At 39.6% G+C, this 12,956-nt stretch overlaps 1 protein-coding gene across 8 annotated transcripts in view; it reads right to left on the bottom strand.

Moving 5' to 3' along the window:
- The window catches only part of AKAP9 (A-kinase anchoring protein 9), a 153,310-nt gene extending 143,701 nt beyond the window's left edge, over positions 1–9,609 (bottom strand). For 7 of the 8 annotated variants that reach the window (XM_038556768.1, XM_038556774.1, XM_038556775.1 and 4 more), the window contains exon 1: positions 8,753–9,034. In XM_038556768.1, coding sequence (XP_038412696.1) covers positions 8,753–8,800 — 48 coding nt within the window. In that variant the 5' untranslated portion in view covers positions 8,801–9,034. Of the gene's footprint in view, positions 1–8,752; positions 9,035–9,417 lie in introns of those variants that run through there. The other variant, XM_038556769.1, reaches the window with a different exon arrangement.
- Between the last annotated feature and the right edge of the window lie 3,347 nt (positions 9,610–12,956).

The raw sequence follows: 12,956 nt of genomic DNA, 5'->3' as shown, positions 1-12,956 counted from the left end.
CTGACTGAGCCACTCAGGAGCCCCAAAACAAATTCTGAATTAAAAAAATTAATGGGAATGGGTTATGAGTTTGCAGGATATAGGAAAACAATTGCAAAATACTTAAAAGGACTTTGGTTTTCAGCTGAGATGCTTTCTGAATACGTATAACCTACTTGGCCTCTGAAATATGATGGCATTGAGATAAAAAAGAACTCTAGAACCTTAAAAATGCTTAAATTCAAATCCTAAAGGAAAAAAAGACTGCATACAGACTTTCCTGTCTTAAGATTACAGCCCTGAGAAAAAATAAATAAATAAATAAATAAATAAATAATATATATATATATATATATATATTAAAAAAAAAAAAGATTACAGCCCTGAGACCTGCGGGGGTGCCTGGATGGCGCAGTCAGTTAAAAGTCTACCTTCAGCTCAGGTCATGATTTCAGAGTTCTCGGATTGAGCCCCCATGAGCAGGGAGCCCGCTTCTCCCTTTCCCTCTGCCCACCCCCTCTCATGTTCTCTCTTGCTCACCCTGCTCTCTCTCACTCTAATAAATAAATATATATATATAAAACCCTAAGGCCTACTAAAATTACTAATACTGGATTTTACCCTTAGAATTTAAAATATATACTCAACTAAAAAATATATATATATGTGTGGGTATACACATATAAATACATATATCCCAAATGAATCTTCTCCTCTTTTCAATCTCTATTATAAAAATTGCTATTGGTTGAAGTGAAAAAGTGAGAGTTTTCGTATTAAAGGGAAATCACTGAGTAAAAATGCTCAGACATGTATTTTCATTATAAAAGAAATTTATGCAAATCAAAATTTAAACATTAATTTGGTAAGTGTAAAAGATTTTACATAAAAGTACTGGAAATACTTCCAATATCTTTAAGTTGTCTAAGAATAAAAAAGTTTCTTTTTTTTTTTTTAAAGATTTATTTATTTATTCATGAGAGACACACAGAGAAAAAGAAACGGAGACACAGGCAGAGGGAGAAGCAGGCTCCCTGCAGGGAGCCCAATGCAGGACTGGATCCCAGATCCCAGGATCACGCCAAGCTTAAGGCAGATGCTCGACCACTGAGCCAGCCAGGTGTCCCTAAAAAAATAACATTACAAAATCCGGTATTTCAGAAACTTCCAGCAGATATTTGCTAATGCAGTTTTTACATATGTTCTATGACTTTGCCCTTTAGAGCATGTACTTATTTGACTTAAGAAATCAACATATGGGCTAAAAAAATTTTTTTAAAGTAAAAAATAATAAAAAATAAAAAATAAAAGAAATCAACATATGTATACACAGTCAACAGACCATAAATGGTGTGGTAACTCACTGGGATCACTGCCCCTAAGTACACTGCAATCCCATGGATCTCCCTCATTTACTTTCATAAGCTAAATTTGAATTTTGATAAATAGAGAACAAGTATTTTTAGTTATAACTGGTCCCTAACCCTATCTATTTTCCCTGGGGAAACAATAAGACAATATCAACTTGAATAAAAGTGAGACTCCTAAGAAATAAATACAGCATAATCACAGAGCTCACAATAAATGATTCTTAGTGAACAAGGAATTTTGAAGTGTGTTTGGTATAAAGAGAAGGAAAAAAGGGAGAGCAAGAAAGTGATTCTAGATTTTTTTACTGTTTTTCAGAGATCTGTAAACCAGAGAACCTATTCAATCAATAAAATTTACAAACTGAAATCTTACAGACTAGGATTTTGAGTAGTAAAGTTTAGTGTAGTTCTTACGAGTCAAATTGATGACTTTGGGGGCTTTAAGAAAAGATCCCTCAAACGGGAGGAAAAAAGGACTTACAGAAAATTGTTTAGACCATACAAAAATCGAAATGAACAGTATAACAATCACAACCCTGATGGCAACTTGAAACAGACATGATACTGTTCATGAACAGAGGATAAAGGAATTTTTCATGATACAAAAGAATCTATAGATTTAAATAAATAACTTATTCTAGAATAATGAATAGTGTTAAATCCATGTGCAAATCAACCAAAACTTTATGCAGCATACAAGATGAGCATTGAGTGTCCTTATTTTGGTGACTACGACCACAAAAACACTATAAATAAAAGGGAAGTCAACAGGACAACAAAAATATGTTATACTAGTGAAATACTGGTAATCGATTGTGTTCACATATGAAAAGGATAGGCCCTTTTGTTACTGAACAAGACTGGGTTATTTTGTTCTCACAATAAAAATGGATTGGTAATGATCAAGCCAAAAACCCAACAGGTGCCCCCAGACCAACTGCATGCACTTGTAAAACAGCTGGCCATGGAACGGAATGACTCAATGGCCCACACAGAAATCAAACTTTAGCATCATGCTCTAATCAATTTACTAAGAACCTATTATTCAAAGCAACAGTTTAAATTTTGGAAGAGCCCAGAAGTCTTAAAAAAAAAAAACAAGATGAAAGATAATCCTACTGAGATGTGTGGTTCTCTCTGTCTGCCTCTCTCCCATCTGCCCACGCACAAGTATTCTTTCTCTGTATGTAGAAAAAATGCATATGATAAATAATAATAACTAATATAACAACTGGCAACAATCCAATTAGAAAATGGGCAAAGGACTTGAATAGACATTTCTCCAAAGAAGACAAATGGCCCAAAAATACATGAAAAGATGTTCAAAATCTCTCAGTCATTAGGAAATCACTAGTTAAAACATATGAGATACCACTTTCCACACACCTGAACAGCTACAATAAAAAAAAAAATTTTAAAAACAGAAAACAACAAATATTGGTGGTTATACAGAGAAACTAGAATCTTCATACACTGCTGGTAGACATGTAAAATGGTACAGCTGCTGTGGAAAACCAGTTTGGCAGTTCTTCAAAAACCACAGGATTACTTTATGATCCAGCAATTCCACTGCTAGGTATATTCCCAAGAGAAAGAAAACAGGTATTCAAATATATGTGTATATATATATATACACATATATTTCATGATATATATATATATACACACACACACACACACCCATATATATATACACACACACATATATATATGAATGTTCATAGCAGTGCTATTCATAATAGCCAAATAATGGGAAAAACTCAAATGCCTGCCAGTGAATGAATAAACAAAATGTAATAAGTGCTATAATGGATTATTATTCAGCCATAAAATGGAATGAAGTCTGGATGCATGTTACAAAATGGATGAACCTTGAAAACATTATACTAAGTGAAAAAAGTCAGACAATAAGGGTCAAATATTATAGGATTCCATTTTTAAGAAATATCTGAAGTAGGTACATCAAACAGAAACAGAAAGACTGGTGGTTGCTGGGGACTGGGGGAAGGAAGGAATTAAGAGTATCTGTTTAATGTACAGGGTTTTATTCTGGGATGATAAAAATGTTTGGAACTAGATGGAATTGATGGTTGTAAACTATGTATTTACTAAATACCACTGAATTATTCATTTTTATACGATTTATTTTTGTTATGCGAATTTCATCTCAATTTTAAAAAATCATAGCTTTTTTAACATGTAGCACCAGAACTTGAAAAGTTCTCAATCACTATCTCATTTATTCTCCAAAACACCTGTTGAGATTCATGTCCTGCAAAACGATTATTCTCATAGACAATAATGCACAGAATTTGTGATAATTTAAATACATGCTTGCTAAGTAAAAGTCCATAGTTGCAGTCGTAGGCGTTCAAAAATGTCAGCTGAACAAATAAGCAAATAAATGTCTCCGAAGTCCTAGTGCCTTTTCTAAAAGTATGCCAAATAGTTGTATTATAAATTCTCACACACACACATACATATATACCCCAGATGCAAAACAACCTTTATAAAATCTGAAGTTTTTCCAAATTAAAACTTTTAAAGTGCTGTTAACCAATGAAATAAGATGACTAATTTCAATTTTAGTGGAATCTTAAAGAAATGTGATGTTCCTTATCATTTAATGTTTAATTTACCAGAGAACTTTTTCTAGTTCCATATTAGAAATTTACTTACATTTCAATAATTAGTAGCCTATAATAGATTATTTTACTGTCATAGTTGAGCTCTTCCTACAAGCTTCATATATAAAAATAAGAGGCGTTTTTGTTTAAAAAGAATTCTTACCCAATCTTGTCATATTCTAGTTACTTGGATATATCCTATCTTTGTCACTCCCTCTCTTCCAGGTGCTCATTCAACTTTCAGTTTCACTGACAGGACACCCTAGACCTCTTTGCTAAATCTCTCTTCATTGGATCTTATGGCTCTTTCACCCATTTCCTGCCATTTCTTGGATTTGCCGTAGAAACTTTTGTTCATTATACACTTTAAGAAGCCTATTCTGCTCATTCTTTCCTCTATATTACCCCTCTTAAAGCTCATAATCTAAAAACCATGTTTTGTTTTGTTTTTCAATAAAGCCTAAAGCTCATGAATTAGTTTTTAAGTCAGAGACAATACACAACTGTTACAATAAATGATGATGGAAAAAAATGATGATGAAGGTATCAAACTGCTGTATCCACTTTGAAAGCTAAGTAAGTTATGTCACATATAAGAATAAAAAACTAGAAAGTTTGGGGGTGCCTGGCTGGCTCAGTGGCAGAGCATGCAACTATTGATTCCCGGATTGTACTTATTCAAAAAAGAAAAAACTAGAAAGTTTTAAAGAAACAAGGATGAAGAGCAATTTGCTTAGTGGTGGAGCAATGTATCTGAATTAATTAAGCAAGGAACAATTCTGCACCAGAAGTAACTTTGTCTATTCAGTGGAAACAGTAATTAAAAAGTTCAGCTATCAAAAAAAAAAAAAAAAAAAGTTCAGCTATCAATAACCTAACACAGAGCTTGCATAGAGCCCTGTCCTTTTTTGCATACAAATGGCACTACTTTTCAAACAGAAAATGCTCATTAAATAAAAATCATACAATAAATACTTACTGAATGCAATAGGCAAAAATCTTAATTATTCAACAAATAATGCCAGTTATATACAATGCTGGATGGCTGGTGCAAAACTTTGGTTTTACTGAATTCTGGTACATGAATAGAATGTTGAATAAAATGTTAAGTATACCCAATGTGAATTTACAGGGGTAATAACAGTGATTAATAATACTAATTACCCAACTGTTTTCTAATTTTGTTCACTAATATTAAAATACTTTCTTTATATAAGTGTAAATAATTTCACTTGGAAAAGAATGAAGTCATTTAAAGTAGTTTAACACAAAGCCAGTCTGTGTAGTCCCATCCCCATCAGCACCTTGTAAATGGGGTTAGTCCAGCTCTGAAAATATTTACTTAATAATGCAGTAATGTCTCACATCTCCATGGGTCAGGCTTCTTGCTACATTAACACTGAGGAAGTAGCTGAGAACTCAACTGCAACCAAAAAACCAACAAGTAGAAAAACTGAACTGTCCTAAAACCCACTCATTGCACTCCACTGGCTCTGATTTTTATAAACCATCCTATCAAATTCACTAAGTTCTCCAGTCACAGCAATCTAAAACAAATTAGCAAAAGAGTCAGAGGAGATGGAGTAAGGCAAGACGAACATGACCACGGCAATGAGAATAGCAAGGAAAAAAGAACTACAAAACAGAAAGGAAGTCCATGCAAGTCTAATAATTCAGCCTCCCAACTATGGAACACAAGCAACACTGGAATACGAATTACAGTTGCAGGAGTACACCAAAGTGAGAGCCCTTAGAAAACCTACCTTTTTTGTACTTCATTTTTTTAAATTCTCTATAATAACCATACAGTATAATGAGTTCTTCATCATACTCTATTTGATAAGCTTTTACTGTATTTAAAAATAGCATTTAAACATTTTTTACTGATCCTAAAAAATGCTGTAGAGAATCTGGAAAATACTAAAAGTGTAAAGAAAATTAAAATTGCCAATAACCCACCACCCAGAGATAACCATCATTTACATCTTAGTGCATTTTTTTTTCTGGTGTCTTCATATATATAGGTATGTACATAGACTTTATATGGTAACATTCTTATTAACCTGGCACTATTTATGGACATTTTTCCAATTGAAAAAAATCTTTATAGCATTATTTTAATGGCCACATGTACCAGAGTTTATTCCATCATTGCAATTTTTGTTGCTATTTTATAAAGCATACTATGCTGCATGCAAACCTTAAAAACAATAATCATTTATAAGATCTAAATACAGACAGCAAATTTTTCAATGATCAGCTTACCAAGCACCAAGAGAAAAATTAAAAAGCTATGGTTCATAAAATTATATTATCAAATACAATATTTAAGTTCAGTGAATAAACAAGACATTCAGAAAGCCAACTTTCTAAATAAGCTTTAGAAATCATCAGTGTAAGTGATTTCTGATGCCATCAATAACAGACTTCCAATTAAGAGAATTACTGCTATTAAATTACAACATTCTAATAAAGTAGTACCTATGAACGACTCATAGTCATTCTACTCATTCACTCATTAAGCAAATATTTGAGTACCTACTATGTGGTAGGTACCATGACTGGCTGCATTAATATCAAGAGCCTTCTCTGTAGTCTTAAAAGCAAGGTAGCAGCATTTAACACACTTTTACAAATCAAAAATTCACCCCAAATCCTACTGTACCTCTTCTCTCACTGTGCATATTACCCAGTGTCTGTTTCTCCCACTAAACTGTGAGCAACTCGAGAACAGAGACTGTCACCATCTCTAAATTTCCAACTGTTGGTATAAAACAGGAGTTGAGTTCAATATAGGCTTGCTGAATGACTTTACAAAATTTTTAAGTCCTAATCTAAGAGCACACAAGTTAAAACAATAATATATACACTAATTTTGATGATGCTGTTTTCATTCTATTTTTCATATTTTTATTGGTCATCAATCTTAATGGCTGCGTAATATTCCGATGCACTCACATGATCTGAAAACAATGATTCTAATTCTCTCCTTGTTTCCAGTGTTTTTATATTGTACAGCTAATGTTCCTGCAAAGAAATCTTGCCTTATAGATCTGACAGATTTCTCACTAGAAAAACTGGGCTCAACTCCAGAAGACAATAATCCTCTACAATATAAGTGACTATTAAAGGAAAAAGATTTTCACTCCATAAGCAGAGTACTGAAGGACAGACAAACACACACACACACACACAAAGAAACTAGAATTTTTTTTTTTTTTGGCCAAATCAATTTAAATAAATCCTGTTATACGTGTTGTCCAAAGCAAAGAATATTTTGTAGGACTACTTCGTACATATCTTTAGGAAGATAATTCTGGGGGCAGGCAATCCAAACTTTGAATTAATGAAATGTCTAATTAGAACGTCAATGCCTCCAAAGGAGGCACACACTTTATCCACCTTCTTGGATTCAGAGCTTGCTCAGACTTTCAGGTTGCAGAAATGTAAGCAGCTCTGGGCTTCTTAAGATTCCTTGATTCCCCTTTTCCTCCATTTACAGATTTTAAAGTAAATATCTACCTGGTAACATAAAAGCCCTCAAGCTTTGATCTCAGATAGAAGGAACTTACGGGAAAGCCAACTGTATTTCAGAAATATGAAGCTAAGTTATATGCATACTCATCTAAGAAACTTGGGTTGAGCATCTACTACCGCATCTCTGCAGTATAGCCCTTCAATGATTACTGAAATCATGGACCCCTGTCCCTTTTATTTATTTGGAGGAAGGAAAAGAGAGGAAGAAAGAAAAAACAACAATTAACTATATTATAATTTAATTGTGGTCCAAGTATGACTGTTAACAATTATCTCTAATAAGACGGTATATAATCTATAAAAGATAACGTCGTCATAACGGAGGATGGGGGGGGAGGCTTGGAGACCAGCTAGAAGACAGACTCGACTATGTAATTTTTAAAAGAAATATGCTATTTAATTTAGGTCTCGTCTATCAAATTTTTCAGAAGGTCGGTGAGGAGTATCTGTTTATAGTCAGGAATCCTTGGCTTTACAGGTTTGTTTGTTTTTTTTTTTCTTTCACGCAGACATAAGATACGGACTCACTGGAACGCATACATCGATTCGATCACTGAGAGCAGGAATTCCATAGGTGTTGCTTAGAACATGGTACCTTCCGTCGCCCGCAGTGGGTTCAGACTGCACTACCGTTCCACACACCACAGAAGCGCCTGCCACGACAAAGACCTCCAAACACAAACGCAGAACAGAACGCTGTGTCTAAAGCGCCCCCGACGCCAACTCCGCAGCTGGCACTTGTGGCACACGGAGGCCACCGCCAAGGCAGCTGCCACAGGCCAATCGCGTACCCAGGGGTGCCAGCCTGCCACCGAGAAGGCTAAGCTGGTGAGCGACGCGCAAATCCCCCACCAGATAAAGAGAAGCCTCGATCCCCACCCCGGGAAGCACAATGCCTGCAACTAGGCAGAGAACTCCCTCGAACAGTGAAAGGCTGGACGGTTAGAAGCAGCGAATCCCAGCCTCCGGCAAGGCAGGAAAGGAAGGGTTTTATTTGGGCATTCACAAGGCAGAGCCGCACCACCCAACGTTCACGGAAGTATCATCCGCTAGGCGGTCACACCAAGCGTTTTCAACTGGAAAAAGGAGAAGAGGGCGAAGGGGAAAGTCGGGTCCTGCGGCAGCTCCCGGCCGGGCGGCGAGCCGGGGCTGCGGCGACCTCGGCCTCCCAGGCCCTCTCCCGCCCCTCTCCGGCCACCGCCTCCCACCGCGGGCCCCAGCAGCCTCCGGGGCTCTTACCTTCGCTTTGCCGGCCTCCAGCTTCCTCTGTCTCTCCTCGTCCTCCATGGCCTCTGACGGGAAGGCTGGGGGAAGACAGGGAGTGGGTCCGGGGTAAAAACGGAAGGTCGCTGCCGAGGGACGTGGGACAGCAAGCCCCGCCGCTTCGGAGGCAGGGCCGGGCCCGGCGCCCCCCGCCCCCCCGCCCGGCGTGGAACCAGTCTCCGCGCTCACTGGCCGACCGCCCTCCGCCGCCCGGGGAACGCCGTCACCGCCGCCGCCATCTTCGTCTCCACGTAAACACACGGCAAGGCGGGAGTGGAAGGGGGGGGCACGTCGGCCCGCGCAGCCGCCGGCCGCCCCGCCGCTCCGGGCAGGTGCGCCGGCCGCTCCTGCAGCGCCGCCCCCCCAGCCCCGCGCCTGCCGCGCCGCCCCGCCCCCGCCGGGCTGCCCCGGCCCGGCCCCCTCGGCCCCCGCTCGGACCCCGGCGGCCGCAGGCGCAACGCCCGCGGGGGTGAGCGCCCTTCCCGGGGGACGAGCGCCCGCCAGGTGGCGGCGGCCTGGCTGAGGCGCCGGGAGGGAGGGGGTGTGCCAGGGGCGCCGGCAGGATTCCGCCCACCGCGCTAGGGACTCGGTGGTCGCTGTTAAAACACTGAGATTTTTCCAGTTACAGAAATAATGTATACCTAACGGCGCGACCGGTGACCGATGAAAAGCCCCAAGGAAAAGCCTGGGGTGGGGCGGAGAGGAAACGACCCGCCGCACGTGAGTTTCCCAGCCTGGATCGACTCCTCCAGTGGAGGAACTGGGAGATGCGCCAGCAGCTCTCCTTACTCCTGCGGCTGAACGTCCCGCCCTCCCCACGCGGGCCCGCCCAATCTCCCGTCCATCCTTCAAGGCCCACCTACACGCCGCGCGAACGGCTCCTCTGGTCCCTTTGTTCCCTCCACCGCAGCTAGGAGTATCCAGGCGTGCTTACTCCCTTTCCACTCCTCCTTGGCCTCCCTCTTAGCAATGACGTCTTGAAAGGAGCCTAGGCTTCGGACAAAAGCCAGTATACACTTTCTAGCTTGGATGACCTTGAACAACTTACCTATCCTCCCTCAGCTTACCTGGAAGTTTTGGAGGGGTCGTTAAGATATGTGAGTCCATATATGGGACTGCCTCTGACATGTTAAAAATGTCCTTAATTAATGGTAGTTTTCCCCCCTCTCCTTGTGTTTCCTTTATGTACTCTGCATGATACTTTAGTAATTTATGCACCACTTCTTCACCTCATACGCTAGATTCCCTGATGGCAGACTGTCTTGCTTATTTTGGCATTACTAAAATGACTAGCATAGTTTTGCACCCGATAAAACTTGTTAGATTGAACTGAGCCATTTTAATAACTTTCATCTCTTCCCTAAATACTTCCTTTTTTCTCCCCACCCTTTTACTCTCAAATCCATTTTTGAGGTGAGCTCATGTTAATGTCTCAGGTTGATTACTCAGGCTGATCATGGTTCTCTGTTTTGAGCCAGGTTGGACTAAAACACTGGCAGGTGTGAACTGAAATAAGCTATAAAATCAATCATAGAAGGGGTGCTAGTGAAAATAGTGTTGAAAAATAAAAAGATTAACAATCTAAAGTCTACCACAACCAGAAGAATAGGTTAATTTTTTTTTAACTTAAATTCAATTTGCCAACGTATAGTATAACACCCAGTGCTCATCCCATCAAGTGCCCTCCTCAGTGCCTGTCACCGGAAGACTAGGTTTAAACAGCTCTGATTTATAAATTCTTTGTTGTTGTTGTTTTTAAGATTTTATTTATTCACTCTAGAGAGAGAGAAAGGGAGAGAGTAAGGCAGAGACATGGGATCCCTGGGTGGCGCAGCGGTTTAGCGCCTGCCTTTGGCCCACGGCCCGATCTGGAGACCCGGGATCGAATCCCACGTCGGGCTCCCGGTGCATGGAGCCTGCTTCTCCCTCTGCCTGTGTCTCTGCCCCTCTCTCTCTCTCTCTCTCTCTCTCTCACACTCTCTCTCTCTCTCTGACTACCATAAATGAAAAAAATATATATATATATAAAAGAAAGGCAGAGACACAGGCAGGGGGAGAAGCAGGCCCTCTGCAAGGAGCTCATGGTGGAACTTGATCCCAGATCCTGGGATCATTCCCTGAGCCGAAGGCAGACGCCCAACCGCCAATGTACCCAGGCGGTTTATAAATTCTTAGATTTAAAAAAGACTATATTCTCAAACTCCACGATGCATACATATTTGTACCATTTGTAACATCCAAGTATATACTGACCTATTATCTTAAACTGAATTGGGCAATAGATGAGACATCTTACCATAGGAATTAAAGAATTAAGCCAGTAAACGGAGAAGTGATTTAGTCATTCGCCAAGCTAAGAGTCAAACTAGGACTACAACCAGGTGTTCTAATATTGCAGTGATTTAAATACTGCCTGGATTGAGGGATTATGTTTCTAGATTCTAATTGCCTAAAAGGAAGCCCTAGGTTATCTGACAAGATATATATTTGTTAATAGACACTGCTTTCTCAGTGACTAAGGAAGTCAGCTGTTTGTTCCAGTACGTGCTAAAAATATTCAAAAACCTTCTAAAGCCACAAGATTATTTCAACCTTTCCCTTCACTAAGACCAATCATAGACACCTGTTACATATATATGATCAATAAAAGTTGAAAGAGAGACCCCTGGGTGGCTCAGCGGTTGGGCGCCTGCCTTCAACTCAAGCCGTGGTCCCGGGATTCGGGATCAAGTCCTGCATCGGGCTCCCTGTGAGGAGCCGGCTTCTCCCTCTGCCTATGTCTCTGCCTCTTTGTCTCAGTCTGTGTCTCTCATGAATAAATACATAAAATCTTTAAAAAAAAAAAAAGAGTTTAAAAAAATTTTTAAAATGAAAGTTGAAAGTTAATTGTGTGTTGACTTCTGTTAGAAGGGTATGTGGCACTTACGCTCTGATGCCTCTGTATGGCACCTATTCATGTCATGTCATGTATTGCATTCATTAATTCATTGATTCATCCATTCATTCATTCCCTGAAAAGATATCTGAGCAAAGACATGAAAGAGATGAGAAAATGAGCCATGAGGATAAGCAAGGGTGTAGCAAGTCTAAAGGCCCTGAAGCTAGAATAAGACTGACGTGTTAAAGAAAAAGCAGGATGCAAGAGTGGCTAGAGTAGAGTTAGGAAGGAGATTAAGTCAGAGAAATAGTAGGAGGCCAGATTCTATAGACTTCTGAAGGTCTTTAGAAAGACTTTGGCTTTTACTCTCAGTAAGATGGGGAGCCATTGGAGAATGTTGAACAGATGAGTGACATGGTCTGGCTTATGTTGTTAAAGGATATCTACTGCTATGAGGATAGCCTGTGGGGGGTCAGTCTGGATGCTGCTGCAATAACCCAGACAAGAGTGGGAGTTTGGACCATGGTAGTGGTAATCAGTCTGTATATATCTTCAACATTCAACTAATAGTACCACAGGAGTAGTATGTTGAACGTAAAGTTTGAGACAAAAAGGACTCAAGGTTGAGTCCAATGTTTCTGGCCTCAGCAATCGGTGATGTTGCCAGTAACTCAGATGGGAAAAAGCAAATTTGGAGGAGACCAAGAGTTCAGCTTTGGACATAAGTTAGAGACACATTAGGTATCCAAGAATTGATGTCACATGGACCCTCTGAGTATGAAGTTCAGGAGACACGTCCAAGCAAGAAATATAAATTTGAGAATAGCATATAGATGGCACTTTAAGGGTTTGGATAAGATCATCTAGGGCCATGCTGTCCAATACAGCAGGCTTTAGCCACATGTGGTTATTGAGCATGTGAAATACGGCTGGTCTGAATTGAGGTGTGCTACAAGTGCAACAGTGGATTTCAAAGACTTAGAATTAAAACAAAAGAACTTAAAGTATCTCATTAATATTGAGTGCCCACCGTAAAAAATTACCTTGCATAGTTACTACTGCATCTTATTTATTTATTTTTTTTGCATCTTCTTTAGACAAAGTCACTCTTTCTGAATTAAAAACAGTCTTGAAGAGCTTCATAAACCAAAGCCAAGTACAGAAATTGGAGGTTAGGATTGATCCATCAATCATGGATGGAATGATTGTACTGAAGAGAAATATGCTGATATGTCTACAAAAACCAAGATTAGGAAGCCAAGTAGGGCTATGTTCTGAAAGGGCTGGTTTTCTGTCAGTGAA

Source organism: Canis lupus, chromosome 14 (assembly GCF_011100685.1).
Source record: "Canis lupus familiaris isolate Mischka breed German Shepherd chromosome 14, alternate assembly UU_Cfam_GSD_1.0, whole genome shotgun sequence".
Classification (NCBI taxonomy): Eukaryota; Metazoa; Chordata; class Mammalia; order Carnivora; family Canidae; genus Canis; species Canis lupus.
Note: the sequence above shows the minus strand (reverse complement) of the source record. Positions and strands in the feature narration are given on the sequence as shown.